The 27,931-nt window shown below is 39.4% G+C and overlaps 1 protein-coding gene across 5 annotated transcripts; it reads left to right on the forward strand.

The window, feature by feature from the left end:
• Positions 1-65: 65 nt before the first annotated feature.
• On the forward strand, positions 66-23,831 carry LOC117433154 (disks large-associated protein 5-like). Of its 5 annotated transcripts, none has more exons than XM_059016084.1 (18): positions 66-176; positions 1,583-1,828; positions 2,760-2,974; positions 6,931-7,005; positions 7,266-7,374; positions 11,820-11,924; positions 12,371-12,438; positions 13,232-13,521; positions 14,449-15,270; positions 16,686-16,774; positions 17,796-17,956; positions 20,218-20,319; positions 20,754-20,970; positions 21,505-21,700; positions 21,981-22,038; positions 22,344-22,563; positions 23,121-23,179; positions 23,509-23,831. In XM_059016084.1, exons 2-18 carry the CDS (start codon positions 1,591-1,593, stop codon positions 23,611-23,613), a joined length of 3,129 nt encoding a protein of 1,042 aa, XP_058872067.1. In that variant the 5' UTR covers positions 66-176; positions 1,583-1,590; the 3' UTR covers positions 23,614-23,831. The 5 variants fall into 5 exon arrangements, with proteins under 5 accessions (XP_058872067.1, XP_058872068.1, XP_058872070.1 ...); XM_059016085.1 differs by having other exon boundaries at positions 22,347-22,563; XM_059016087.1 differs by having other exon boundaries at positions 11,823-11,924.
• The last annotated feature ends 4,100 nt before the right edge of the window (positions 23,832-27,931 follow it).

Here is a 27,931-nt window from a genome sequence, read left to right on the forward strand (position 1 = left end):
CTGCCAACGAGCTAAGATCTATATTAAAAACATTAGCCAATCAACCGGCGGCTCACGTTGGCTGGCCGCAAACGACAGCCAATGACGTGTCTAGAATGTAAATTTCAAATAACCCGCCATCTTGTAAGTTGTTGAAGTGGAAAAGTTGCAGTTTAGTTTTTGGGACGGTGAATTAGGTGAGTGATTTACATTTTAAATCTTATAAGACACACAGGAAAAGGATCAAAATGTGTTTTATTTTGTATTGTTTCTTTCCAACGAATAACGGGGTTACATTTTGTTGGGGCCTGGTTTACTTAAACGTCTTAGTTTTGGCAAATAAACGTAGCGTGTTTGTAAACAACATGCATTCACCGTTATTATCTAATTAAATCTACCTTTTAAAATAAACTAACTACATTTTAGTAGCAGTTTCTTAATATGCAAGGCTATTTATGTCTTATACTGTAGCGTATAGTTTGTAGATAAAAAAAAATATTTGTTTTATCACACACTAATCCATTTAAAATGACATTGTTGTACTCTTTAAAACTATACGCGGTATATGTATGGTATTTACAGTATGAATACAAATTGGTTTTACGATCCTCTAGTTCCAGGTTAGGCCCTTTTAACGGTACATTGTACATAACTACTGTAAGTGTACAAATTAATATTATATATATTATTAATAATTGTTCCATTGGCATTGTATACACTGCCCTATCTCTGTAGGGTTCAGTTCGTCTCTGTTGGGTGTGAAATCGGCGTTGTCTGCGTTGTTCCAGAGGGCTCTATTTTAGGTCCTCTGTTTTCGGTACCTTTAGGTGACATTATCCGCAGACATGGGGTGAATTTCCATTGTTACGCTGATGATGCTCGGCTATATTTGTCTTGAAATCCAGGAGATACTTATGCTGGGGTTTTATTGGCTGCGTGCCTTGCTTACAATCATCAAGTTAAGTTGGATGTCTCAGAAATTGTTAATGTTGAATTCTGATGATGAAAAAAAAAAAAAGCTTATGCTACAGTAGTGGACTCTAGTTAGACATTGGCAGCCCTCATGGAAGTAAGACGTCTATTGCAAAGCAGTTTCACGTATTCCAGGTTTAACTACTAGCTTGATCAGCCCCGGTATGTATAGGTAACAAGCAGGTGTGTCTTGAAGTTATAGTATTATTATTATTATTATTATTATTATTATTTATTTCTTAGCTGACGCCCTTATCCAGGGCGACTTACAATTGTTACAAGATATCACATTATTTTTACATACAATTACCCATTTATAAACTTGGGTTTTTACTGAAGCAATCTAGGTAAAGTACCTTGCTCAAGGGTACAGCAGCAGTGTCCCCATCGGGGATTGAACCCACGACCCTCCGGTCAAGAGTCCAGAGCCCTAAGCACTACGCCACACTGCTATGCAACGCGAGTCTTATTTTCATCCCTGTAATTTTTTGATGTGTAAATTATTTTGTAAAGAAATAAACCATTTTTGCCACCAAGTACATTTCAAGCAGTTTGTGTGAAATAAGAGTATCCCAGTGCTGTTGTATGTTGAATGCCTACAAGGTGAACTCACACTTTTTTTTTTTTTCAGTAGTAGGAATGGAGCCGCCGGTGTCAAGATTTGCCAGTCGGTTTCGCAAGGATGCCAGCGTGGAGCTGCTGCGGGTGAAGATGGCCCGCAGACGCTCACAGTCTCAGAAAGAGAACAGGGAGCTTGCAATCGCAAAGAGCAGGGGGCTGGCGCTGCAGGACCCCAACATCTCCACTGTGAGGGAGAGTGAACTGTCTGTCCTGGAGGCTGAGGAGGCTTTCCAGGAGACGCGCTCCGTGCTGCGCAGTGAGTTTGTGGGAGTGGGCAGTGCTGATCAGGGGGCTGTCGAAGCCTCAGTGTTAGCTTCTTTTCTGAAGTGTAAATGTGATCCTTAGATAAGGGTTGTTGGATAGTTTAACTTCCTAAATGTTTAAACTTCAGGATTAAAACCCGTTTTTAAAGAATCCTTCAAGAAGCTGCTTGTTGAGATTCTGGGATCAATAAGCTACTAACAACAAAATGAGCAAGATGGCCCGAATGGCCTCCTCGTTTGTAAACTTTTTTTATGTTCTTATTGGGAAAAGACTTCATCTAAGAGTTGATTTAACCTTCCACTGTACACGTGAAATGTTTTGACAACGGTCAAAAGAAATGAGCACTTGGAAAACATTTAAACTGTATTAATAACTGTGAACACCCCTACCTTAGATTATGCTTGTCTGTTAATATGGCATCCTGAATGCATGGCTAGAAGTAGCTCAAGAGTAGTTTAGTTTACTGCAGTTACAGTTAGGGTTGGACCAAAGACTTCTTATCGGCTAATAACTGTCAGCGCAGTCAGGGTTATCTAAACCCACGCTTATGAATAAACCGGGAACAAAGCAAGACCTCTCTAGCAGTGGCGCTGATCTATTTGAGCTTTCTGACTGTCAGACATTCATTCTGCTGAGACTATGATTATCCATAATACTTCAGTACAATAGTAGCCACTAAACAAATTATTGATATTATGATAATTAACGCTTAAGTGTCGGTTGGGCAAAAGCTGAGAAATAAACCTATGCCTACTGTTGTAGGTATGAATTAATGAGTATGCCAAAATGAGAATTCACATTTAGAGAGGAGGGAGGAATACAGTAATTGGTATGCAGAACATGGGTGTTAAAAATCAATACATAAATAAATGTTACTGAATGCAGTTTGTTGTGGTAAAGTCCTGGCCTACTTTACGTTGCAGAACCTGCAGCCCTAGCAGGTGTCAGCAAAGCTGTGGTGGAGCGCAAACAGATGCTGGAGCGCTACAAAGAGGCCAAGGTGCTGCAGAAGATGAAGGAGCAGAGGGAGAAGGCCAAGAAGGGAGTCTTCAAGGTGGGGGTGTTCAAACCGGACCCCCAGTTCTTCCTGCCGTCTGTGCTAGGCCAACCCAACACCCGTGCACAGCACAAAGTCAAGGTAAGGCTTGCTTAGCCTGGGCATTGACCAAGTTACCTCTAGCCAATATAAATTCAGGTCAGAAACCGGGAGCAGAGGCACTTAAATGGGCTAAAGAGATTGCCAAGTCAAATATGTTTAGTAATCCAGTGGCTCCCGAGTGGCGCATCCGGTAAAGGCGCTCTGCGTGGAGTGCAGGATGCGCTCTTTAGCCCTGTAGTCTGGCTGGGCGCCTGCGGGCTTGCCTGTAAGCTGCCCGAGAACTGCGTTGTCCTCCGACGCTGTAGCTCTTGGGTGGCTGCATGGTGAGTCCGCAGTGTGAAAAAAAAAAAAGCGGTCGGCTGACGGCACACGCTTCGGAGGACAGCGTGTGTTCGTCTTCGCTCTCCCGAGTCAGCGCAGGGGTGGTAGCGGCGAGCTGAGCCTAAGAAATAATTTGCCATTCTAAATTGGGAGAAAATAATACAAAATAACTGGCAACGACTAAATAAAAAAAAAAAAAAAATTTTTAAAAAAAAAAGTTTAGTAATCCTTAGTACAGGGGTTGTATGGGTCATGGAATTTCTGAAAAGTCAGGGGAAAAATATTATATGCTTTCCAGACCTTAAGTTAGGGAATTTTCATGAATTCTAGTTGTGGTCGTGGAATGTCAGGGAAAATCAAATGGGAGGCGAGCTTACTACATAAATTGCGTGCAGTATAGTTATAGGAGGCAGCAGTGTGGAGTAGTGGTTAGGGCTCTGGACTCTTGACTAGAGGGTCATGGGTTCAAATCCCGGTGGGGACACTGCTGCTGTACCCTTGAGCAAGGTATGTTACCTAGATTGCTCCAGTAAAAACCCAACTGTATAAATGGGTAATTGTATGTCAAAATAATGTGATATCTTGTAACAATTGTAAGTCGCACTGGATAAGGGCGTCTGCTAAGAAATAAATAATAATAATAGCGGACTTCCGATTCGCCCCCTGTTTTAATGCCTTTGATCTTGAAGCCTGTTATTTCCCGCTATTCATGTTATGTGATTTTTTTTTTTTCCGGCATACAGTAGTAAGAATGAGGTAGAAATATTGAGCTTGTTGGTTTTCTGATGTAATGCTTCCACGGTTACCTGTAAACCATGACTTTCATTGGTTAGTACGTAATATTAACATGTTGGGTGAGAACGAGGTCTGCCTTATTTGTCATTCGATTGTTGCCATCGACTAAGCAAACATATTTTTTACATTGATCGGATTTATGCACGTAATAAATTATGCCTGAAAAGTGCAGGTTAAATTAACTTTGTCTGAGTGACGAAAGGTACGAATCATGGGTGGCCCGAGCAGACAGGCGCACCAAGTGTGTTGTGTGGCACAAAGGTAGATTTGTCCAACATGAGCGAGGGAGCGTTAGCAACCACGCTAAGAGCAGAAAACATCAATCTCTTTTGCAATGGCGAAATACAAAAAACTCAAAACATGGACATAACCATGTTTCTGAGTAAAAGCGTAAGTGTGATTCAAGGGCCAAGGAGTCAGGCAAAGTAGTCACAGCCGCGAACGGTCTCTCCACACCTGGGCCTTGGGGTGTCGACAAATCAGACATTGGAAGCCAAGATTCTCTAGTGCTTGAAAATTATTCAGTCACATTGGCCCTTCAAGTCGTCAGTCTACAGGTAGGTCTATGTAATTTGTACGATGGGGTACATTTTTTTTGTTTTGTTGAAACAAATTACCACTTTTTATTCAAATCCAGGTCGCACTTTACACACGGTCATCATTAAATTTAATTCAATTAAATTGAGTACAGAATAGTGCAAGTCAAAGGACAGTACTGTATTGTAGTTACTGAAACCAGAAAGCAGACTTAAGACTGTCTTAGCCTGGCAGTCTGAATATGAAGAGCAGTTATGACAAAGACTCTGAGCAAGATCAGTGACTATTTTAAACCAGCTCTCTGCCTCTGAACAACGCTGATTATGTACAGTATATATTTTGACCGTTGTTGGGAGGGACGTTCTATTATTTGTATTGCATTTTTTGAGTTTTCAATTAATAGCGCAGGGATTTCTCAAACAGTAAACTCAATTTTGGCTAATCCATGTGTTTCAGTAATTTAGGCTCAAATCAGCCCCAATCTGGATTCTAGGGCATGCTTCGATCAATTTATAATTGTTTAGAATAGTTAACATTTAAGTTATCATAGCGGACTTGAACAGGAGCTATACAGTACACAGTAATTGCCGGTAGTCATAGCCTACAATACTGGTTTATTGAAACGAGTACACGGCAAACTTCACGTGCATTTTTTGATAGCTAAAGCTTTGAAAGACAAATTGTGTACTGTAGAAAACAGAGTGCCGGAGTATGGGGCTTATGAATGCTGACTGAGTTTGAGTAAAACACGTCTGAATCAAAACTTGCAGAGCAGAAATGCAGCGCATTGTCATTTTGCTGCACAGTATAATCACCCCAAGTGCAGCCTCTCTGTGTTGTGTAGCAGTATGTATAGTCATTTAGGTTCAAGTTTAAATGTCTAGTGTTTGGCGATAGCAAGCTTTATTTTGTCATGGTACAAATACCAATAAAACATCTGCTTTAGATGTTTTGTGACAGGTGCCAGATTGCAGGTGCAGTGATGACAAGCAAGTGTGAGAAATAGTCGCCTTGTTTAAGATAAATTAGAGCCTGCAGTCTTTTCTCTTTTTCCGGTCTTGACACTTAGTTTATAAAGCTTTTGAAGGATCATTTAAGAAAGCAGTAAATTATAGCTACAGAATTGATGTCTGACGCTAATTAAGAGAATGAAAATTACACAAGTTACACACATAGTGAAGAAAAGTCTAGAACCGAAAAAGGGAGACAAACATAATAAATGAACTAACACACTGGTACTTTATTTACCGGTAGCTTTTTACGGTAATTGAGAAAAAAACCAATTTTGTTTATTTTAAAAGTAGTGCTTTCCTTTACTCAGTTTACTTTACAATAGCATTTCACAAGACAGAGTGAGTATTTTATGGATTGATCCAGAATTCTCTGATTTCTGGAACGTGGTCATAATCCAAAAAGTCATTTCAGTTCCCTGCAGTGATTTTATTTAATCTGTTTACTTGATCTGTTAATTAGAATGCATTAACCAGCAGCGTAACATTTTCAGTTTTGTTGTATTTTCTTTACCCCATGTGTTCCTTTTTGTTCTGCTTTGTTAGTGTCTGATAGACCAAATCCTGCCACTCATCCCTATTTCAGTCATGTGGAATATGTCCCTTGATGTGTAAAATGGTCATGGAAATAAGTAGGTCATGCAATTCTTTGAAGTGTACGAACCCTGTTAGTAACATCGTAAGCTTACTATTGGTAAAAGTTTATGTTTTTAAGCAATATCGCGATCATTTCCTGATTCTATTTACCATCAGCTGAACAAAGTTTATTTTATACGTTACAGTTTTTCTAACAAACTGCAGCTCCTCATTGTTTTGAGCAAATGGTAGATCTTAATACACTAATACATGCTATGGTAGTATAATGTTTTAACTTTTTAGGGTGTTTTAAAATTCTGATTGTCATAAAAAATAAATAAAAAAGTAAACAAACATTAAATTGCTGTACCTTTTTTCAGTGTTAAAATAAATTCCAAAGTTAAATCATTCCGTGAAAGTGTTTTTTTTTTGTTTTTTTTTTGTTTACCGTGATATTAAAGTTACCACAGTATTTTTTTGATGGTTATGTTACCGTGCACATTTTAATGGCTGCCCTTCCGCAGTGTGGAATGGGTTACCGCTGGGATGTTGAGCCACTGGGATCTTTAGGGTTTGACCCCCCCCTTTTTTTAATATAAATATTGCTTTTATATTAAATTTATATTTAGACAGTATAAAGACTGCAGACTCCCTTATAACCAGCAAAAGTCTTGACTGCTTCGAAGGTGAGTGCCCTGGTTTAAGTCTTTTGCACCCCTGACTCTCTGTGTGTTTGTTTCCCTGCTGTGTTTACAGGATCCTCCAGCTCCAGTGTGCGCAAATAGAGTAAACACACGATCAATGGCAAAGAAGCCAGACCCTCCAAAAAAGGTACCAGTGCAGGGCTTGTTCACAAATACTGTTAGCTTGGTTTTTAACCCTTGTCTGTAATGTGTCCAAAATGTGAGTTGCCTACAGGAAGTCTTTCCACTTTTAATGGAACTGCCATACTCCCGTCATATTTTTCCTACCTAACATTTAAAGGTCGGAAATTACCTTAATTGCTGAAACGGGCTACAGTAGGTGATGTATGTAGAAAAGCTAAAAAACCTGACAGTTTCAATGACAAGTCAACGCTTTTCTTCTTGCAGGGTGTTGTCAGCCAGCCATTGGAAGCTCCAGTAAGGAAGGCCACAGTGCTAACACGAGGCCAGAAACAAGCGGCAGCAGCAGCGCCCCCTGCTTCCACAACACACAGAGGTAAGACTGAGGAAAAGAGCTGTGCTCTGCAGCACCCCTCTATACACAACACAGATATGAGACTGAGGAATGGTGCTGTGTACTGCAGCACCCCCTGCTTCCACAACACACAGAGGTAAGACTGAGGAAAAGAGCTGTGCTCTGCAGCACCCCTCTATACACAACACAGATATGAGACTGAGGAATGGTGCTGTGTACTGCAGCACCCCCTGCTTCCACAACACACAGAGGTAAGACTGAGGAAAAGAGCTGTGCTCTGCAGCACCCCTCTATACACAACACAGATATGAGACTGAGGAATGGTGCTGTGTACTGCAGCACCCCCTGCTTCCACAACACACAGAGGTAAGACTGAGGAAAAGAGCTGTGCTCTGCAGCACCCCTCTATACACAACACAGATATGAGACTGAGGAATGGTGCTGTGTACTGCAGCACCCCCTGCTTCCACAACACACAGAGGTAAGACTGAGGAAAAGAGCTGTGCTCTGCAGCACCCCTCTATACACAACACAGATATGAGACTGAGGAATGGTGCTGTGTACTGCAGCACCCCCTGCTTCCACAACACACAGAGGTAAGACTGAGGAAAAGAGCTGTGCTCTGCAGCACCCCTCTATACACAACACAGATATGAGACTGAGGAATGGTGCTGTGTACTGCAGCACCCCCTGCTTCCACAACACACAGAGGTAAGACTGAGGAAAAGAGCTGTGCTCTGCAGCACCCCTCTATACACAACACAGATATGAGACTGAGGAATGGTGCTGTGTACTGCAGCACCCCCTGCTTCCACAACACACAGAGGTAAGACTGAGGAAAAGAGCTGTGCTCTGCAGCACCCCTCTATACACAACACAGATATGAGACTGAGGAATGGTGCTGTGTACTGCAGCACCCCCTGCTTCCACAACACACAGAGGTAAGACTGAGGAAAAGAGCTGTGCTCTGCAGCACCCCTCTATACACAACACAGATATGAGACTGAGGAATGGTGCTGTGTACTGCAGCACCCCCTGCTTCCACAACACACAGAGGTAAGACTGAGGAAAAGAGCTGTGCTCTGCAGCACCCCTCTATACACAACACAGATATGAGACTGAGGAATGGTGCTGTGTACTGCAGCACCCCCTGCTTCCACAACACACAGAGGTAAGACTGAGGAAAAGAGCTGTGCTCTGCAGCAACCCTCTTTACACAACACAGATATGAGACTGAGGAATGGTGCTGTGTACTGCAGCACCCCCTGCTTCCACAACACAGATATGAGACTGAGGAACAGAGCTGTGCTCTGCAGCACCCCTCTATACACAACACAGATCTGAGACTGAGGAACAGGGCTGTATACCTCGGTGAAACAGTCCAACAGCGGCACCTCCACGCAACCCTGCCATGCTGCTATTACAGAGGTAAATGCTAGACTCTCAGGAGGTGTTGGAATAAGGTGCTCTTCTGCTACTGCATGTAACACAAGCTTGTATAGAGCAGTGGTTTTCAACCTTTTCATCTCAAGTACCAGTATTTCCAGCAGGGACCACCAGTGTACCAGTAACTATGTGCAACTTAAACAGCTTGTAAAGCCAAGACCTACCCCATTACAACCAGGGGCTGTATTTTTGGAAGTCTTCTTAGGACAAAACTTAAAGTTCATAAGAGAATAGTTAAGCTCTTCCTAAGATTGTTCTTAAGTTCCATTCTTAAATTTGTCCTAATCTTTCTTAATTTAAGAACTTCTTAAATATTGTCTTAAGAAAAAAAAATCCTGAGTAATAGAGGCCTAAGGCTGGTAAACTGAGTCTAAAATACATTTTATTGTGATTTAGCTAAACACACTTTTACATTAATTATATGTATCTATTTATTTGTATACATATAACAGTGTATTACTAAAATAAATAAACCACACCAATCAATCCTTGTTTGCATAAATATTAACATGAATGCAGGCTTCTGTTCATCCAAGCAATTTATTTTGATCCTCTTATACATTTGGGCAAATCTAAACAGAAATAAAATGCCTATCAATAATTGTCGGTGATAGGCTTTAACTAAATGGGGATGCTGTGATTCGTGTTCTTGTAACTCAGCTTAATAGAAATACAGCTTTAAAAATATATATATATATAATATCTCTCGTGGCCCCCCAACTCCAAACAGCAGCACGGAGCCCCCCCCTTTTTTTTTTTTTTTTTTTTTTTTCTTTTAACTGATCGAAAATCGTTCTACCTGGGGAGTCTGCTCGCTGATTTGGTTTCCAAAAACGGAGATAACCCTGGTGACTAGTTTGTAGTGCAGTGAATAGATCATGGTCTTCTTAAGGGTAAAAACAGTCCCTGATGACTAAAAACCTTATAAATTAAAATGTATAATGACAATTGATGCTTAGGCCATAGTTATAAGCAAAGAATTTAATAAGTTCGTCCCTCCTCCTAGCACTGACCATTGGCTGCCATGGGTATTTATCAGGGACATGCAATACCTACCCTACAAAAATAATTAACAGTAATATATACTGATTTATTATTATTATTATTATTATTATGCATTTTACTTTTTGTAACTGCCTATAAAAGCAAAACAAAGGTAATACGTAAGTTGTGATTAGCTAGCTGCAGTAAAAGGCAAGGTCATTTCGCTGCATTTTTAAATCCCTGAAGTGATGCTGACTCTCATCTCACTCACCCGTTTGTCTTCTCTGCCTCTTCTAAGATCAACCACAGGGCCTCCATTCTACAAAAAGTTGCAATATTTTAAATAAAACCATTCATGCACATCTCATCAATATGTAATACACAGGCTGTGTGGTCCAGTGGTTAAAGAAAAGGGTTTGTAACAAGGAGGTCCCCGGTTCAAATCCCACCTCAGCCACTGACTCATTGTGTGACCTGAGCAAGTCACTTGTCCGTCTTTCGGGTGAGATGTAATTGTAAGTGACTGCAGCTGATGCATAGTTCACACACCCTAGTCTCTGTAAGTCACCTTGGATAAAGGCGTCTGCTAAATGAACAAATAATAATAATATTTTCATTACTTGATATTAAGGGTATCATAAATTAATCCTTAATGGTGAAATTTTTAGTTATAGCAGGTCTGTATTAACTGGTTATGAAATCTTAAAATACCAACATACCCATAATGAAAAACAACTATTTGGGAATTCATAAGATTCACAATAATTATTTCTTTATTAAACTATTAAAACCTTGGCAGGTATATTCTTCTGCATACCTGCCAAGAGCTACTTATTTTAAGACAAGGATTTAATTCTCTTTTTGAAGACAATTTTTTTAAGTTTGTTCAGAAAGTTATGAAGATTCCTAAGGAATAGCAGTTAACTTTTTTCTTAAGTCCAAAGTTTAAAAAATCTTAAATCCAACTTTCTTTTCTTAAGAACATTTCAAGAATATGGCCCTAGGTTTGTTGTGTCTGTACTCACTTGTTTGTTGCTCATTCTGCTGAATGGTTAATCTATGCAGCTGATGACTAATTAACTCTGCATGCTGCAGCTCCCGTGCTCATGTTAGTGAAGTCCTGATCTGACAGCATGTAACACAGACCGCTCTTATGATTTACATCAGTTTGTTTTTTCAGTAAAAACAAGTTTTAAATTGCAGTGGGTTTGTTCGTTCTGCTATATTTACGATATTAAATACACCACAGCAAGCACATATTTTCATTTAGTGAATGGCTGCAGTACATAGTATGCTTCCTAATTACAGTCCCAAGTATTTTTGTGCGTTCTGGTTTCACATTTTTTTAAATGGTAAGTTTGAGGAAAAAAACTTGTTTTCCCTGCAACAGCTGACCCTGCTTGAGTACAAAACTCGCACTACATTACTGTTTTTCATTATGGTGACGGTACTCTTAAATTACTGTGCCTGCTTCTTTGGCTGAAGAGAATTATCCAACTGGGGAATCTGCTGCGCAATTAAATCATCCTTGAACTCCCGACGGTGAACAATGTGACTTATGTCTGGGATGCAAGATGCAACAGACGAAAAAATATATGTTCATGTTGACTCAGAACTTTATTTAGGCACGCTACCTTCAAGGTCACAGCGTCTATACTGCAGCGGTCTTGAAGGAAAAATGATGACTGTTTGTGTCGGTGGTTGTTTATACCCTTGGGGAGGGCATGACTACGTCACAAGCACTATGTGCATCTTTGTTATATCTATTCAGGTTAGATGGTATTAAAGGATTAATACCTATGAGGTAATGGTTACATTTCTATTTCAGAGAACCAGGGTTCTGGTAATAACCCAACGTTATTCTTCATTCAAGAACCACTTGGTGAACTACAATAAGCTCTGTTGTGCTTTTGGTCACAATACATACCTTTAGTATGATCCAGGTTATATAAAGAAAGTATGATGAACTGTTACACCCCTAGTATTGAGAGGGCTGTTTTACATGTATTTGATACTTTCCACTTCCTGTGTCCTAGCAGTGCCTCAGCCAGCCCTGACCAGAGCTCCCGTCACTAGAGCCTCCAAACCCAGTGCCGCTCCTGTGACCGTGAAGACCAGGACCTCGCACCGAGCTGCCACAGGTACAGCAATTTCGGAGATGCAAATGAGGTTGATTCACATGTAATTTTGTGCATGGCGACTTCATATGGGGACAGATTTAAAAATAAAATAAAAAACTCTTCTAGTCTTTATATGGGGACATATGGAAGATTAAAATGCATAGTACCCTCATGAGGGTGCAAACTACTACTAAAGGGGACCTGAGATTATGTACAGGCATCGTATATTGAGGTAGTCCACACCTCCTAACTTCCAGTCGTGGTATTTGTGCCAACAATTGTCATAAATTGAATCAAGTAAACCTTCGACTAAGGTAGTATTAAGAAACTTTAAAAACCAAAACAAATATGTAACTGGTCCCTGTAGAGGTGTTTTTGTTAGCAGAGTTCTCTGGAAAGCTTGTACAAGAAGCAATGCAAGTGGAATTGCCGTTGGCGTACACCAGTAACAATTTGATCCCTTTCAGCTAAAGGGCAGACTAAAGAGACAGAGCTGAAAAAGAAACCAGTGAAGGATCCACAAGTTCCAGAAGAGGTAATCTTATGATATTCCCATTCTATGCATTTTACTTGCTGTCCTTATTTACAGTGTGTTTATTGCTTTCTTCTGCACTGTTACCAAAATGCTCTACATCACCTAGATTGATGCATATACCCCAAGCCAGTGGTTTTCAAACTGGGGGGTGTGCCCCTCACATAGGGGGCATAATGTATACTTTTTTGGGGGGGGGTGAGACTGTGTTCAGAATTTTTTTAAAGCAAATCTTACTGCTGACTCCCCCTGGCATGTCAGTTTGTAGATGGCGCTGTGCATCTGACTGGTGCCTTTTAAGCTTGCGTGTAATTAGACGAAGTCTGGTGATGTAGGTTTATAGGCTTACTAAGTGATGTGCATATTTAGTAAGAGTTGGACACAATCTGTACGCTATTTGCAGTGTTAAGTTTGCTCTTATTAATATGGATCAGTGGCTGGTTCGTGCAAAAGAACCATTCCAGCCTTGTTGAATGAACTTCCTGGGGTGACCATATACCTCCAGGCTCACTAGTTTTGAGACGGTTGAGGTTTTGTGATGCAAGTCGCAGTCCATTCTGCTTACAGCCCTACATCTTTCAAAGAAATAACATCTCAATGCTTTGGGATGACAACCGCAGACAAAATGAAAAGTTTTCAGTCCTTCACAAACTACCTGGCTCTATATTTAACAGATGCACTGAACCTCATTTTAATGCTGTAGCAGCCCTGATGCCCTGTATCCATTTACACCTGCACGCTTTCTTTTGCGGCTGAAGGCATGTTGAGAGTCTTGCTGTGTATAATTTGTTCGTAGAGTCGCACGGTTCCTGTGCCAAAGCTGAAGAGTGACGCAGTGGAGATGGGAGAACATGTCCTCAAGACCTGCCGTCAGACTTCAGAAAGAGAAACGCCAGCCAGTGTGCCTGCAGAGCAGAGCTCCGCGCCAGTGGAGAGCCAGCAGCCCCCCTCCTTCGCTCCCGACAACTACGTGTTCCAGCCGCCAGCATGGATCACTGCACACTGTCTCACTCCCATGAGCCCCTGCAGTGCCAGTGCCTTCCTGGTGCCCACCTTCCGCTGGAGCCCAGTGCAGAGGAGCAAGAGGTAACACGCCAGCCCCCTGAACTTGTTACACCTCGGCTCAAAACACAAGGGAGCATTCCAGCTTCTGCTCTTGGTGTGGGAGAAGTTAACTGCCCATGACATGTTGCCTTGATCTGGCTGGCTGGATCTGAGCATTTCAATTAATCAATTTAATTCTAGTATTTTGGCATTTCAATGTTCTTGCACTCATCCAGTGGCCATGTGGTTTGACATAATCACAAATCTGGAAAGCCTGAGAATTAACCATGTCTAGTATAAATGTTTGCTACCCTTGGTGTTTTGTGCTGTATATACTAAATTAAATTCAGTGGCAAATGTCAGCTAGAAGTCTTTCTCGCTGCTGAAATTAGTTTTGATTTCTTGTATCCCTGGGAGAGGTGGATTCCACCTTCAAATGGTAAAATTTGAGTGAGATCATTGAGACAATTAAGAGGAATGTGTGCATGTGGATTTTGCATGTATTGGTCATTTTGGCTTAGAGGTATGAATGGTTCAAGTCTCATAAGCAAGGAAGAAACCTTTAATTTCAGATGAATGGGAATAGCTGATATCCAAGCACAATACATATGGAGAGGAGCATGAATTTGTACTATAAATCACATTGGTTCATTTAAAAATTCTATCAATGTCACCAAAAGCATTAACTAGAATGTTGTCTACGTGACCTTTTCTGTACGTTTTTACTTTTTAGACCTTCATAAATACTTAAAAAAATTATATATATATATATATATATATATATATATATATATATATATATATATATATATATATATATATATATATATATATATAAAAAAAATAAATATGTTTGTGCGTGTGTTATGGACAAAATATCACAATTAATTGATTTGCCTGTGACTGTCAACTCAAGATTCCTTATTTCTTGCAGTTCACCACCTCTTTGTTTTCTCTCCCCCTCACCAGTGGCAGCTGCCAACCTACTGCAGTCACTGACTTCAGGAATGAAGTGCTCAGGCCTGACTGCAAGGCACATGAGCCTTCCAACTCCACAGCTCCCCCTGAGGAGACCCCTGACAGCGAGAGGCTTGATGTTGCCCCACAGTCTCCAGATAACTATCTGCATTCTTCTAAGAGTGAGAATCTAGCTCCCAGTCCCACAGCAGAGTCTGGGAATAGTATTCCAGACATGTTTTCTCCCAGAAAAGATGACCAGGAGATGGTAGATTGTCCCCTGAAAGAATATCAAGATATGCAGACTTCTTCAAGAAAGGAGGATCCGGCATTTGGGAGTTCGCCCAGGAAAGATGACCAGGAGATGACGTCTTCTCCCGTGAAGAATGAACAAGCAGTTCTGGGCTCTGCAAGGAAGTTGGGAGATGCTCCCCTGAAAGTTGACCAAGAGGTGGCAGGTTCTCCCAGGAAATGTGATCAAGACATGGAGGTGTCTTCTCCGATCAAAGCTGACTACCAGAAGATGTCTTCTCCAAGGAAAGATGACCAAGAAATGGCAGGTGACAATTCCGTTGTGTTTTGTCCCCATAATAAAGATGACCATACATTGGAAGAGACTTCCAGCAAGGTTGACCAAGCCCTAAGCTGTCCCAATAAAGATGACCAAACACAAGCCGTTTCTCCCAGTAGAGAGAGCCAAGCAGGGTTTGCTTCTTCCAGTCAACAGGATCAGTCTGTTCCAGCCCCAGGAGGAGAGCGTGAGGCCCGGAACGCTGCTTCCTGGGGAACGCAGGGACAACCTGCTGAGCCGCCACACGATGTGCCCTATTTCAGGTCAGTAACCTCCATGCTGTAAGTGGGTTTCATCGAAGCATTAGTAACATTGGGTATTCCAAGACTGGTGCTAATCTGGGTCTGCAAAAAAAGACATAATGTGTACTTCGTTTTAACCATTTACTAAATGTTTGACCTACACTCTTGCTTTATCAGTTGCACATTTTTTTGGAACCTTCTGGATTTTTTACTGAAATAGTAAGCACTGCTGGTTCAGCAATGCAGTTTAATTACCTGCATTTTTAGGTTTTCAGGGTAGCATCACGACCCATGCTGTTGCAAGCAGGAAAGAGACCCAGAGACAGAAAGCTGCAGTTTAAGCGCATGTGGACATTTATTAAACAAACAGGCACGAGGGCAAAAATAAGACTAAACAAAGCCATTTCTCTGTCAGGCTGGGTATTCGCCTTTACTGACCAAGCTCTCAAACAATACAAAAATCCAAGCACACTCATCCCCAAACTCCTCCACCAGACACAGGATGTCTCCTTCCTTTTTATACATGTGGCCACTCCCCAGTTAGCACCAGTTACCTAATTGGGGAATGGCCACACCTGTGATTGCTGGCAGGGATAGATTTAACCCCATCCCTGCCAATCTTGCATTCCCCCTACACACACTATTTATAGCAGCAGGGCTTCTGCCCTGCCACAAGGTCATTCATTACTCTATCAGGGTTTCCCAATCCTGGTCCTGGGGACCCCTGGGTCTACCAGTTTCCATGCAACTAAGCTCTCAATTAATTAACGGGACCCTTAATTGAACTGAATTTGCTTAGACTTTTTTTTATTGTTTTCAGCTCTTAAACTTGCAGAGTTCAAGTTACTTATAAAATGTAATAGCTAACTTTTAAATCTAAAAACAATTAAAGATCTAATTAAGCAAATTAGCAGTCCAATTAAGGGTCTAGTTAAGTAATTGAGAGTTTAGCTGGAATGAAAAACTAGCAGACACAGGGGTTCCCCAGGACCAGGGTTGGGAAACATCGCTACAGAGGATCCATTGACCACACTAGTTTAGCTGTTTACAGAACACTTGTGTATTTATTACATTAATTATTTTTTCCAGTGTTTTGAGTTTTGAGTTTTTGTGTTCTGTTACTTAATGTTATTTATAATCTGATTGTGGCAGTTGTATGTGTGACATGCTATACAAATGTGTTGTGGTTTTGTTCTCTTTTTTTCCTGCTATGTACTGTACAGTGCCTTGTGATTTTATTTATTTTTTGTTTAAAGTGTTTTTATAAATAAATAAATTAAATAAATAAAAAGCTTGTAGACACACAATGATACTTGTGATGGGCTGCATTGTAGTGCAATGAGAGAGCGTGTTCATTGATTATGGAGGGATCATGCTGGCTGGATAGTGCAGGCTTTGCTGTCAGTGGAATGTGACGGCTGTGTGTTTCTCCACAGAGGTGCTATAGAGAAGGAGACGGAGAGACTGACTTTCCTGTCTGAACAGTGGCAGTCCAGGACTGAGGAGGCAGGGATCCCTGAGGAGAGTGAGTGTCCCCAGTGTGCATGAGCTGGTCTCCAGCCCAGACTGCTAAACTTCTCAGATTCTCTGCATTGTCATTTTAAATGTCTTATTAGGAACATGAGGAAATGTTGCATTCCTACAGGCTCATGAAATACAGCTTTTTCAGCGTCCAAACTTAGATTCGATCCTCTAGAAGTGGACAATGACCTTGGAGTGGCATTCCCCCCCCCCCAAGATGAACCAAATCAATATGTTAACTCTGACTGGCGTAAGGCCAATATCGAGTCATTGGTGACATTAAAAAAAAAAAAAGAAAAGGCAATAGATTTCAGTGTAAAGTAGTGGTGCAATCAGCAACCTTATTTTCTTATTTGATCGCATAGGCATTTATCAACGATAATTGATGCATTGATCTTTATTTTCAAAATAAAGAACAAACATTAGGTTTTTAATCAGAAGATCCATATCCAAAAACACTGTTGTGCATAAGTTAGACACAACATTCAAATTAGAACACAAAGGACTAAATAATAATAATTATTATGTTATAAAATAATATGTGTGCGTACGCATCAGATGTCCCTTTAACATTGCAGTAATAATAAAAAAATACTGTATTTTAACAGAAATCATTTCTATCTGAACTATGGTGTCATTACTGGTAACATTTTATGTCCAATGTCCACATTTGAGGAGGAGGAGGAGGAGGAGGAGGAGGAGGGGGGGGGGGGGTTTCGGGGGTTGGTTAATCTGCCTTATTGATCCGTCACTAATCAAATATATTGGACTTCATGCAGGGCAGAATTGATTTCAGGTATTCATTTTTTTTTAATTTTTATTTTGAGTAACATACTTTAGTTATTTCTATAAGTGGAAACCCAGATTTGACTACCTTACCGAAGGCAGCATTAGGTAGTGCTAACTGGTGTCTTTAAAAGCTTAAGTACATGTTTTATCATTTAAGTGCTAAGCAGGTGCTGCTAGCATCCGCACTCTTCCCTACTGGTACAAACACTGAAGTGACAGAGTGAGTTTCTTTGCAGTTCAAGACCTGATGAGGACCACAGTGGGGCAGGCACGGCTGCTGATGGCTGAACGGTTCAAGCAGTTTGCTGGGCTGGTTGATGACTGCGAGTTCAAGAGGGGAGAGAAGGAGACGACGTGCACTGATCTGGAGGGATTCTGGGATATGGTCTACTTCCAAGTGAGCTGGAACTATTTTCAATGGATATTTAGAGCCCCGTGTTTTCTGCAAATATTAAAAAAAACGAAATGCAAATAAAATGAAAAATCTTTATGAAAATACTTTTAAATAAATCCTTGCAATCGTAGTTAAGGGAAACAGAAGCTGTGAGTAGCACTTGCGCAGATGTATAATTTAGAGCGAGTCATTAACTGTTTATTCCTTTTTTTGGGGGGGGGGGGGTATGGCTTGTTTTGCTTATTTTGTATTGGTATGCAAATTATTTTATTTAAAGTGGTGCAAACTTTGCACTGGAGCAAATGCTGTTTTGGATGAATTTGAATGAATGAATGAATCTGCTATGCTTAGTGTTATAAATACTGAAACCCCCAAGCTTGTTGTATACACCCTGCTTCAGTGCAAAGGGATTGAAATGCAATTCCTGTCGTTTTTTTGCAATTGACAGCCCCACAATAGCAGAGCAATGTAAATATATATTATCTTAATGTATTTTTAGAGGGCATAGGCAGTATTTACTATAAATAGTGAGTGGAAGGACTGTACATTCTCATTACTGCCACTAATGAGAAATTATGGTTTTCCAAAATGTTTAATAAATATGTATAGTTAAAACATGATGTATACTATTGATAAACATCACAGAGTTGTTTTATTAATGTGTATCTTGTAATAAAACAAATTGTGAAAAATAAAACATTATAAAAAATAATTTCACGGGGTTCTAGATATTAGTCGCAGTGCAGCGAAGAATACTGTGTGTGTGGAGAAGACTGAATGGAAAGCAAAAAAATAACGAAAGCCCTGTGAAATTCTATGAAATTCTATGTTCCTGTGAAGTTTTATTTTTCACATTTCGTTTTAAACACTAAATGTTTTTATTAGATACACATTAATAAAATAACTCAATTGATGTATATAAATGAAACAAAGTATACATGTTTTAACTATACATATTTATTAAACATTATCCATTTTAACAGACCTAGAATAGAACAATAATTTAGTTACCATAATTTCTCCTTAGCAACAGTAATGTACATGAAGTCCCCCAATATTTAACTCCCTATTTACAGTAAATACTGCCCATGCCCTCCTAAAAATACTTTTACTGCACAATGGACATCAAATCGGCATGAAGGATCATTCAGAATGTTGTACAATTCAGCATTAACGCAAAGCAGGTTACTGTAAGAATTTGGATATTTTACACATGTATTCATAAGGAGCTTCAATCTAGCACAAATATTCAAATGAAGAATTAAATGCAAGCATGCAACAGAACTCTCTTCTTTCTTCATGGTTTATCGTCTGTCACAACCAGTGAATACTTTGGGGGGGGGGGGGGGTTCACGGTTAACAGGAAACCACAGGGTACATGAGACAAGAAATCATGGTACTGGATAAACTGCCATTCTGGCCCAAACAGCATGTCGGTAACATCTACAGAGCCATCAAAAGTATTCTGAACTGCATCTTTCACACTGTCGCTTCATTTCATGTACCTCAACACTAAATTATATTTCATCTTCCCCTAGCAGTGGCACGTTCACAATACACTCCTTCAACATATTTTTATACACTGATGCCTGAGTGGCCATCGCCAGTGGATTAAACAGAGACATTTTTGCAGCGTTTTGTTATGCACGGTTTGGCATTTTAGAAACAAAAGTCTCTTCCACCAATTTGATTTCCTAAATGACTCGCTCCAAATTCTACATTTGCGCAAGTGCTAGTCAGAGCTTCCGTTTCCTTTCAGACCAGGTCTGTGGTAACGGCTGAGTCTTGAAAAATACAATTTCAAGTGTTTCAAAATAAAAAAAAAATTGTATAAACCTCCCAATTTTAAAAATGCTGTTCAATGTTTGCTTTATAATTTGCTTTATATTTGCATTTAGTTTTTTTCATTTTCTAGATTGTATTTAGTTTTTTTTTTAGTTTTTTTTTTTTTGTGCTATTTTCGTATTTGCAAAAAACACGGGGCTCTATAAACAACTTTGCACTGAGGCCAGCAATTATTTCACAAGCATATTTTGTGATCATGTTTAGCCAAAATTCTAAAGGACTAACAGTTTGGTAATTCTTTTTGTGTGTTTTAACCATTAAACTCCAATGACAGAGAAATCTGTGTCCAAACCTTTTCCCCTTTTGGTATGGTTTTGTTTCTTTAGTAGTGTTTCTGTATGCTATATCTACAGTTCTGTGAAGCCCTGCCTATGTTACATTAAGTATTGGATAGTCTAACAGTGCCCCCTCCCTGGCAGGTGGAAGATGTCAATAAGAAGTTTACCAACCTGACTGAACTGCAAGAGAGCGGATGGCAGCAGATCAGCCACTTCCAGCCCAGAGCTAAGAAGGCTGTCAAGGTAGGAGCTTCCTGTGCACACTCTAGCAAACTCAGGGCTCTGGTTCGAGCAGCTCATGTAACTGGGTGAGCCATACCAGTTTGACTGTAGTGCAATCTTGTATCCGTGAAAAGTGGTGTCCAACTATTCAAAAACTAAAGTTGGGCCTTACTGTGTAGGTACACCTTTTCGGTTAATATCTTCATTTTGTAGTTATTTACACGTCAAGGAGAAAATAAATGAGGTGTGAAGGACATTTCTACAGTCCACAGTCCTATCTCAGATTGTACAGTCCACACTCCTATGTCAGATTCCCAGTTATCAGTCTCATGCAATGGAGTCATAATGGCTTTTTTTACACTTTAGAATAGAAATGTATTATACCCTTGACAAATGTGCTTATGGTCAAAAACCAGTGTATTGAAGCTGTGTGGTTCCCACTCGCCCCCAATTAGAAGGCAGCGCCCCCCTCGAAAGCTGGGAAGGCAGAGGGGCCGAGTGTCACGGCTGCAAGGAGCAGATTGGCCGCAGTGAAGGCAGCGATGAAGGCTCGGAAACAAGAGGCGGAGCTCCAGAGAAAGGTGGCAGAGGAGGAGCCCAAGCAGACCATGCCTGTTGTTGTGTTTGATGCCGGGTTCTTTAAAGTGGAGAGCCCTGCCAAACTGCAGCCAGGTGAGACGCGCCGAGATACTTACTTATTTAAATGATATGTATTGAAGGCAAATACAATGTTCAACACAATTTTATAGCTGTGTAGCATTTGTTCTTTTGTAAGAAGACTTTTTGTAAACCAAAGGGACAAGAGATTATTGTGATCTCAATGTTAGTCTGTCAGTAAAGGATCAGCGCTTTTTCTATCTGGTTTTTGTTCCTCTTCCTGTAGATAACTCATTTGTGTCCTTTTTTTATAATTTAATTTGATGTGGTACCTGGTCTGTTTTACTCCTTACTGATTTAGTTTAATTCATTTAGCAGTTTTCTTTTGTACAAATGTATAAATGTAGACTAGTTATGTAAAGACACAATTTCTAAATGTTTTTATTTTCTCGTGTGAGTTGGCCTACATTGCAGTAAATTGTGACTGATACTTTCGTTAAGGGCCTTGAGTTTCAACAATAGTTTCCCATTTTGCAGCAGGTGGTGTATGGTGGGAGCCTTGGTAAAATGTGTGTTTTATTTATTTATTTTTTTCCTCTCTTGATAAAGGTAAGAGGATCTCAAGATGCAGTACAGCCCATAGCTGTGCCACTCCTCTGCGCGCTGTTTCTGCTGAGGGGCCCGACTCCTCCAGGACCACTGGCTCTCCCTTACACAATGTGCTCCAGACCCCTGAGAGACCCTGCTCTCCCCCAGCCCTTAATCCCCCCTGCTCTCCTGACCACACACAAGAGATGAACCACAGGTAAGGGCTTTGACCACACCAGATCACTAGTGCGGAATGCCATTTAATGCACACCTGCTCCCTAAGCTGGGGGGCAAGTTGTCTGCAGTTTCAGTCATTCTAGAGCCTGTCTAAAGGGTTTTAAACTTCTGTATGGACATGCAATCCTGTTCAGAACAGTCAGGTAACGGTCTAGCTGATATTGACTGAAGATGTAATTGCTCTCCAACCCAGAGGCTCTATTTTTATTTAAGATATTGGTGTTTTAGACTGGCTTTTATGTCCTTTTTCTATTTTCCAGTGCTCACACCAGAGTTGCTGCACAAGATGTGTTATCCAGGACACCCAATACAGAAAATGTAAGTGAATAAACCACAAATGTGTGAAGTGATGAAGGGGCATGTAAAGTCATAACATTTCTGTCTCCTCAACAACAGAAGGGAGACTGCATTTAATTTGTTTCCCCTTGTCCAATTAAATTACATGGAACAGGGATGGCAATAAGACTCCTACTGCATAGCAGTTTCCCCTATTCCTGGTTTTAAATTGTGCTTTATTAGCCCCAGTGTGTCCTGGTAAAACCAGAAATGGAGTGAACTGCTATGCAATGGGAGCTTTATTTCTATCCCTGGTATAAAGTTTAAACCGACAGTCTTTCTTTTAGCAGGAGTTCCAGGTGTTTGACTTTGAGAAGTACCTGCAGCCCATGGCGAGGTTATCGGAGTCCCCTGCTACCTGCCTCGCCCCCTGGGACAGCGTGGCCCCCCTGCAGAGCCTGGGGGACGCCATGGATATGTCTTCTCCAGGACTTCAACTGCAGGACGTGGAGATGGACAGCCCTGTGCCCCCCACGCAGCTAGAGGAGCCGGGACACACCCGCACAGGTACTCGCAGCACAGTCTGAGGTGTTTGTGTACATTTGTATTCAATCATGTCTTGTTCTCAACTTTCTCATAGTTGGTGTTTTCCCAAGATCTGGGTGACGTGTATGATTTGGAAAAAGTGTTGGCCATTTTGTAATTATTTTGCTGTGAACTGTGCCTTAATCACCTAGCTAATACAAGTTTGTAATGAACAAAACAACCTCCTCACTCTCTCAAGCATGTCAGCAGATTTAAGTTTTGTTACTTTTTTACTTGCCAAATAAAAGCTTTTGTGTTGATTTACACCAATGAGATATAGTGGAAGTCCTGTACATGTGTGCATATATTTAAATAACTTCTCCAATTGTTTTGGAACCTGGTATAAGTACATGATTTGAGGATATATATATATATATATATATATATATATATATATAAATTATTTTTATATAAAAAAAGAAATTTAAAAAAATGGCTGTCAGTCTTATAAATTCTACTCTTGATGTACAACAGTAGGTGATGCCGATCCCTCCAAATTTAGAGTGGAATTTATTTACATATCTTTTTTGTACCCACAGTTCATACACCCTGCAATGATGTCATTAAGAACTTGGAGACTGTTGCCCCCATTTCTTCTGTAAGTTTTGCTCTTATTTTTTTTACCACTTTATTTAAAATAAAAAAAAAGCCAGTGAATGTCATGCTAAGCAAAGTCACAGTATGACATTGGCAAGCTATTACTGTAAGAAACAGTCCACTGGACAAGCATTGGGGCTTGTGCTTTCGGTTGCAGACCATGGTGCAGGCAGAAAGGCACGCCCAGCAAAACATTCCCTTTGTAGCACTGACACACTGCCTGCCTGTCGCAATTGTATTGTATCCCAAGCAAGCCATGCCTTTACCGTTGGAATGTCATTAACCGCTTTACAAGAGCATAGAAATATCTCTCTCTTTCTCTCTCTGCAGCCCCAAGTTGCTGCGTTTCTACCCTTCACACCAATGATCATAAACCCTGCCCGCCAGTCACTCGCACTGCAGGACCTCATGATGTTTACCCCTCCCAGCAGCTAGGTGGAGAGACTCGAGGGATGGGAGGGGCGTGTAAAATATGTTGTAAACCAGTTTTAAAAAAAAAAAAAAAAAAAAAAAAATGTAAAGCAATTTTGTATTGCATGTTAAACCAAAAGAAAAATCTGTTTTTAGTTTTTTTTTTTAGTTTTTTTTTTATTGTCACATGCCCATTTCAGATGTTGAAAGTAATTGAGTAATAAAATGGCATTTATACCTGATGCAGTGGTCATTGTCTGCCAGAACCTGAAAATACAAGCCCAGCAAAACCTGCTCACTGGTCATCTGTTCTGCAAGCCTGAGATGTAGCGTGAATCAGATAGATATCATTATTACAATTACCAGTTACATTCTTCTCTAACTTGGACATCTTCAAAAAGAGAAAGATGAGAAAGATACGTACAACATATTGAAATGTTGGGCAGCTGCCTTATTGTGTTTTATGCATAATATCATCCTACAAAGGAAATTAATGAATGGAGGGAGGGAGTGAGGTACACCAATCCAGGAGGGCGAGACGGGTGGATAATAGACTTAAGAGACTGACGGCACAGAGAGCTAAGTATAGTTCTCATCAAAACTTTAGAGAGGATGCAGCAGTTCCATCTGGTTTCAAGATAAAACTAAGTGTAAACATGAAGACTAACGAAGCAGAAAGATTAAATGTAAATCAGATATTGAAAGGACTTTAAGATAATACAGGAAGCTAAATTGACATCGGCAAGATGAATTCGAGAAATAAAAAATGAAATAGATAGTTATAAATTTCATGTTCCCTCCATCAGAAATGACAGTTACTTCGTAAAGTAAAAAACCTTGAGAACAAAAAAAAAACTCAACAAAAAGTTAATGAAATTACACAAGTGAATAGATCAACCAGGATTACAAAATAGAATAGGTCTAGAAAAAAAAAAAATTCAAATCGAAACAAATCTGAATAAGGAAAACACTGCTGAAACACTTTCGATTACATTGCTTGAGCAATGTGAGTAAAAGTTATGACGGTTACAACATAGTTCAAATAGAGACGGATGGGAACTGTTTCTTTAGATGTTTAGGTGTGGTTTTATACGGTTCACAATGACCATCGAACAATTAAACAATGTAATAGAACTAATGGAAAGCAACATAAAACGATCAGTGACCCATATTGAAAAAATGAAATTAAGTGACGGGAGTATAGATTCTCTGGCTGCAGAGGCAGAAGTTCTAGCAGTGTAGACCTCCTAAATAGGCTCATACATGTATACATAGACTTAAAGAATAAGGATTGTTTTACATATGAAGGCACAATATAAACTATTAAAAATAAGAAAAAATAAGAGTGATCCAATTTTGATACAACAGAAAACATTTCTCTTTTATTTAAAGACCCATGAAACCGGAAGAAAATCTGAATATTGTGGCATAATTAAAGATAATCAAAATAAATCTAAAACAGTAAAAATACACCAGTTTTAAAGTAAATAATAAAATGCAAAATAGAGAATTAAACATGGATAGGACAGAGAATTCAAAATAAAGATAGGAGATCCAAAAATGGAAATGGTACCAAATACACTAGATAAGACAGAAGACATAGTATTTAATTTATCAAGTAAAACTTTAACCACATCCCAAAAAGCGGTACTGAGTAAAGGACTTAAGTTTATACTGACCACAAAATACACTGATAAAGATAAACTGGCCACCCAATTAAAGGAGTGGGAGAAATGCACGAGATGAGCAGAACATTTTTTCAATGAAATTCTCTCGGATTCAGAGGATAATTATGAGCATGGGATTAAGGTTATAATAGTACAAGCACTTGGACTCTTCTGGATGAAAGAGATAAATGGTTAGATATGTATATTGAAGTAGTTAAACAAGAAATTATAATCGGACTAAAGAAAAAAATGTCAACTTAATTTAACCAATATTGAAGAATAATCTATGACTGAGTTGTTAAATGATGATGATATAAGACCAGCAGATAAAGGCTCAGGAATAGTGATAATGAACACAGGTGACTGTATGAAATCTGTAGAATGTGAATTAAATAATACATATACATATGAAGAAGTTAAAAGCAATAAGATCAATAAATCGGTAAAAGAGGTTAAGGAAATTGCGGAGAGACTATACAATAAAGGCATTATATCAAAAGAATTAAAAAAATACATGCAGCCACATAACGCAAGAACAGGCCTAGCAAGAGGAAATCCTAAATTGCACAAAGACAATCACCCTATGTGATATGATAGTCAGCACGATAGATAATCCAACACACAATAGCTGAAATAGCAGAAAAACAGCTTAGGTCACACGTTGAGAAATTACCAAGCTATGTTAAGGATACAACGCAATTTTTAAAAAGACTAATCACTAAAGCACAACCTTCCAAAGAATACAATTTTCTTTTGCATGGATGTAAATCCTTGTATCCAAGTGTCCCTCATAAAGAAACTTTAGAAGCTTGTCAAAAAGCACCTGATTATTATTTATTTCTTAGCAGACGCCCTTATCCACGACGACTTACAATTGTTACAAGATATCACATTATACAGATATCACTTCTTTTTTTTTTTTTACATACAATTACCCATTTATACCGTTTATTTTTACTGGAGCAATCCAGGTAAAATACTTTGCACAAGTGTCCCCAACCTGGGATTGAACCCACACCCCTCCGGTCAAGAGTCCAGAGCCCTAGACTAGATAAGTCAGTACCAATAGCAGAGGTGCTGAACATAATCAACGTAGTTTTAGAAAAGTTATTTTACATTTGTTGATGAGAATTACAAACAAAATGATGGTACAGCAGTGTGGAGTAGTGGTTAGGGCTCTGGACTCTTGACTGGAGGGTCATGGGTTCAATCCCCAGTGCGGGACACTGCTGCTGTACCCTTGAGCAAGGTACTTTACCTAGATTGCTCCAGTAAAAACCCAACTGTATAAATGGGTAATTGTATGTAAAAATAATGTGAAAACAATAATGTAATTGTATGTAAAAATAATGTGATATCTTGTAATAATTGTAAGTCGCCCTGGATAAGGGCGTCTGCTAAGAAATAAATAATAATAATAATAATAATAATAATAATAATAATACAGCAATAGGATCTAAATTAGGAATGCATTTTACCAGTACATACATGGGGAAATGGGAAGAACAATCACCTAAAAAATTGGAAAGGGAACCTTTAGAATACATTCAGTTTGTAGATTATTGGGGGGGTTTGGACACTTGGAGAAGAATCTCTTTTCCAGTTTCATAAAATGGCAAATTAAATACACAGCAATATTAAGGTGGACCTTCGATGGTCAAGAAAAGAAATAGAATTTTTAGATACCATAGTGAAACTTGAAGAAGGTTCAATTGAGACTGACCTCTTCTGTAAACCTACTGACATGCACCAGTATTTACACATGTCCTCTGCACATCCGATACATACTAAAAGGGCAATCCCAAAGGGTCTAGGAATAAGAATACAAAGAATATGCTCTAAAGAAGGTGACTATGTAAAACAAAGAAATGTATTAAAAACAAATCTTAAAAAAAGAGGATTGTCCCATTAATAATGACTTACTCTAAACTTTTACATAATATTTCTAAGATAGTTTGGAAACACTTGCAGTTTCTACATAATTCAGAAAAATTGAAAAAAGTATTTAAGTCCCCAGTTGAAGCATAAAGCTAATTTAGGTGATATTTTAGTTCACAGTAAACCTAAAAGAATAATTGACAGAATAGGTTCTACCAATACTTGCACTAGTACATGTAAAGTATGTAAATACATGGACAAAAGTAAAAATATAATTAAACATGAGAACAACACATAACATGAGAACAACACATCCACTAAAAACGAATACCTACTGTAAAAATAGCAATGTTTATGGAATAGCCTAATAGAATATGAAATATAATATGTTAGAGAGACTGGAACAACTTTATATAAAATAATTCAGAACCACCTTTCATAAATAAGAAAAAAAAAAAAAATGAATGAACCAATAGTACAGCACTTCACCAGTCAAGGACGTGACATAAATGATGTAAAGTTTGTAGTATTAGAACAGCTAAAATTAGACATACAGAAGAATAAACGAAAGTAAATTGATAAATAGACTGAACATGAATATAAATACTCTAATGTTTTGATTCAAACACCTGCTCCCTTGAGAAAGATATGTAAAACATATTGAAATGCTGAGCTCTTTGAGCTAATTATATATGTAATTTATAAATGTATGTGTCTATCTATTCGTGCTGTCTGTTGCTGGGAGGGAGTGGCTTGTGAGTCGATGCTATAGTAGGGTAGCATGGACCAAGACCTTT

Source organism: Acipenser ruthenus, chromosome 52, assembly GCF_902713425.1.
Source record: "Acipenser ruthenus chromosome 52, fAciRut3.2 maternal haplotype, whole genome shotgun sequence".
NCBI classification, from domain to species: Eukaryota; Metazoa; Chordata; class Actinopteri; order Acipenseriformes; family Acipenseridae; genus Acipenser; species Acipenser ruthenus.

What these genes read in the sequence shown, in the direction of transcription:
- LOC117433154 (XM_059016084.1), top strand. Translation starts at nt 1,591, where the DNA reads ATGGAGCCGCCGGTGTCAAGATTTGCCAGTCGGTTTCGCAAGGATGCC. An exon ending in CTCGCACCGAGCTGCCACAG is followed by an intron (nt 11,925 to 12,370) that starts GTACAGCAATTT and finishes GATCCCTTTCAG; the next exon opens with CTAAAGGGCAGACTAAAGAG. An exon ending in CACGATGTGCCCTATTTCAG is followed by an intron (nt 15,271 to 16,685) that starts GTCAGTAACCTC and finishes GTTTCTCCACAG; the next exon opens with AGGTGCTATAGAGAAGGAGA.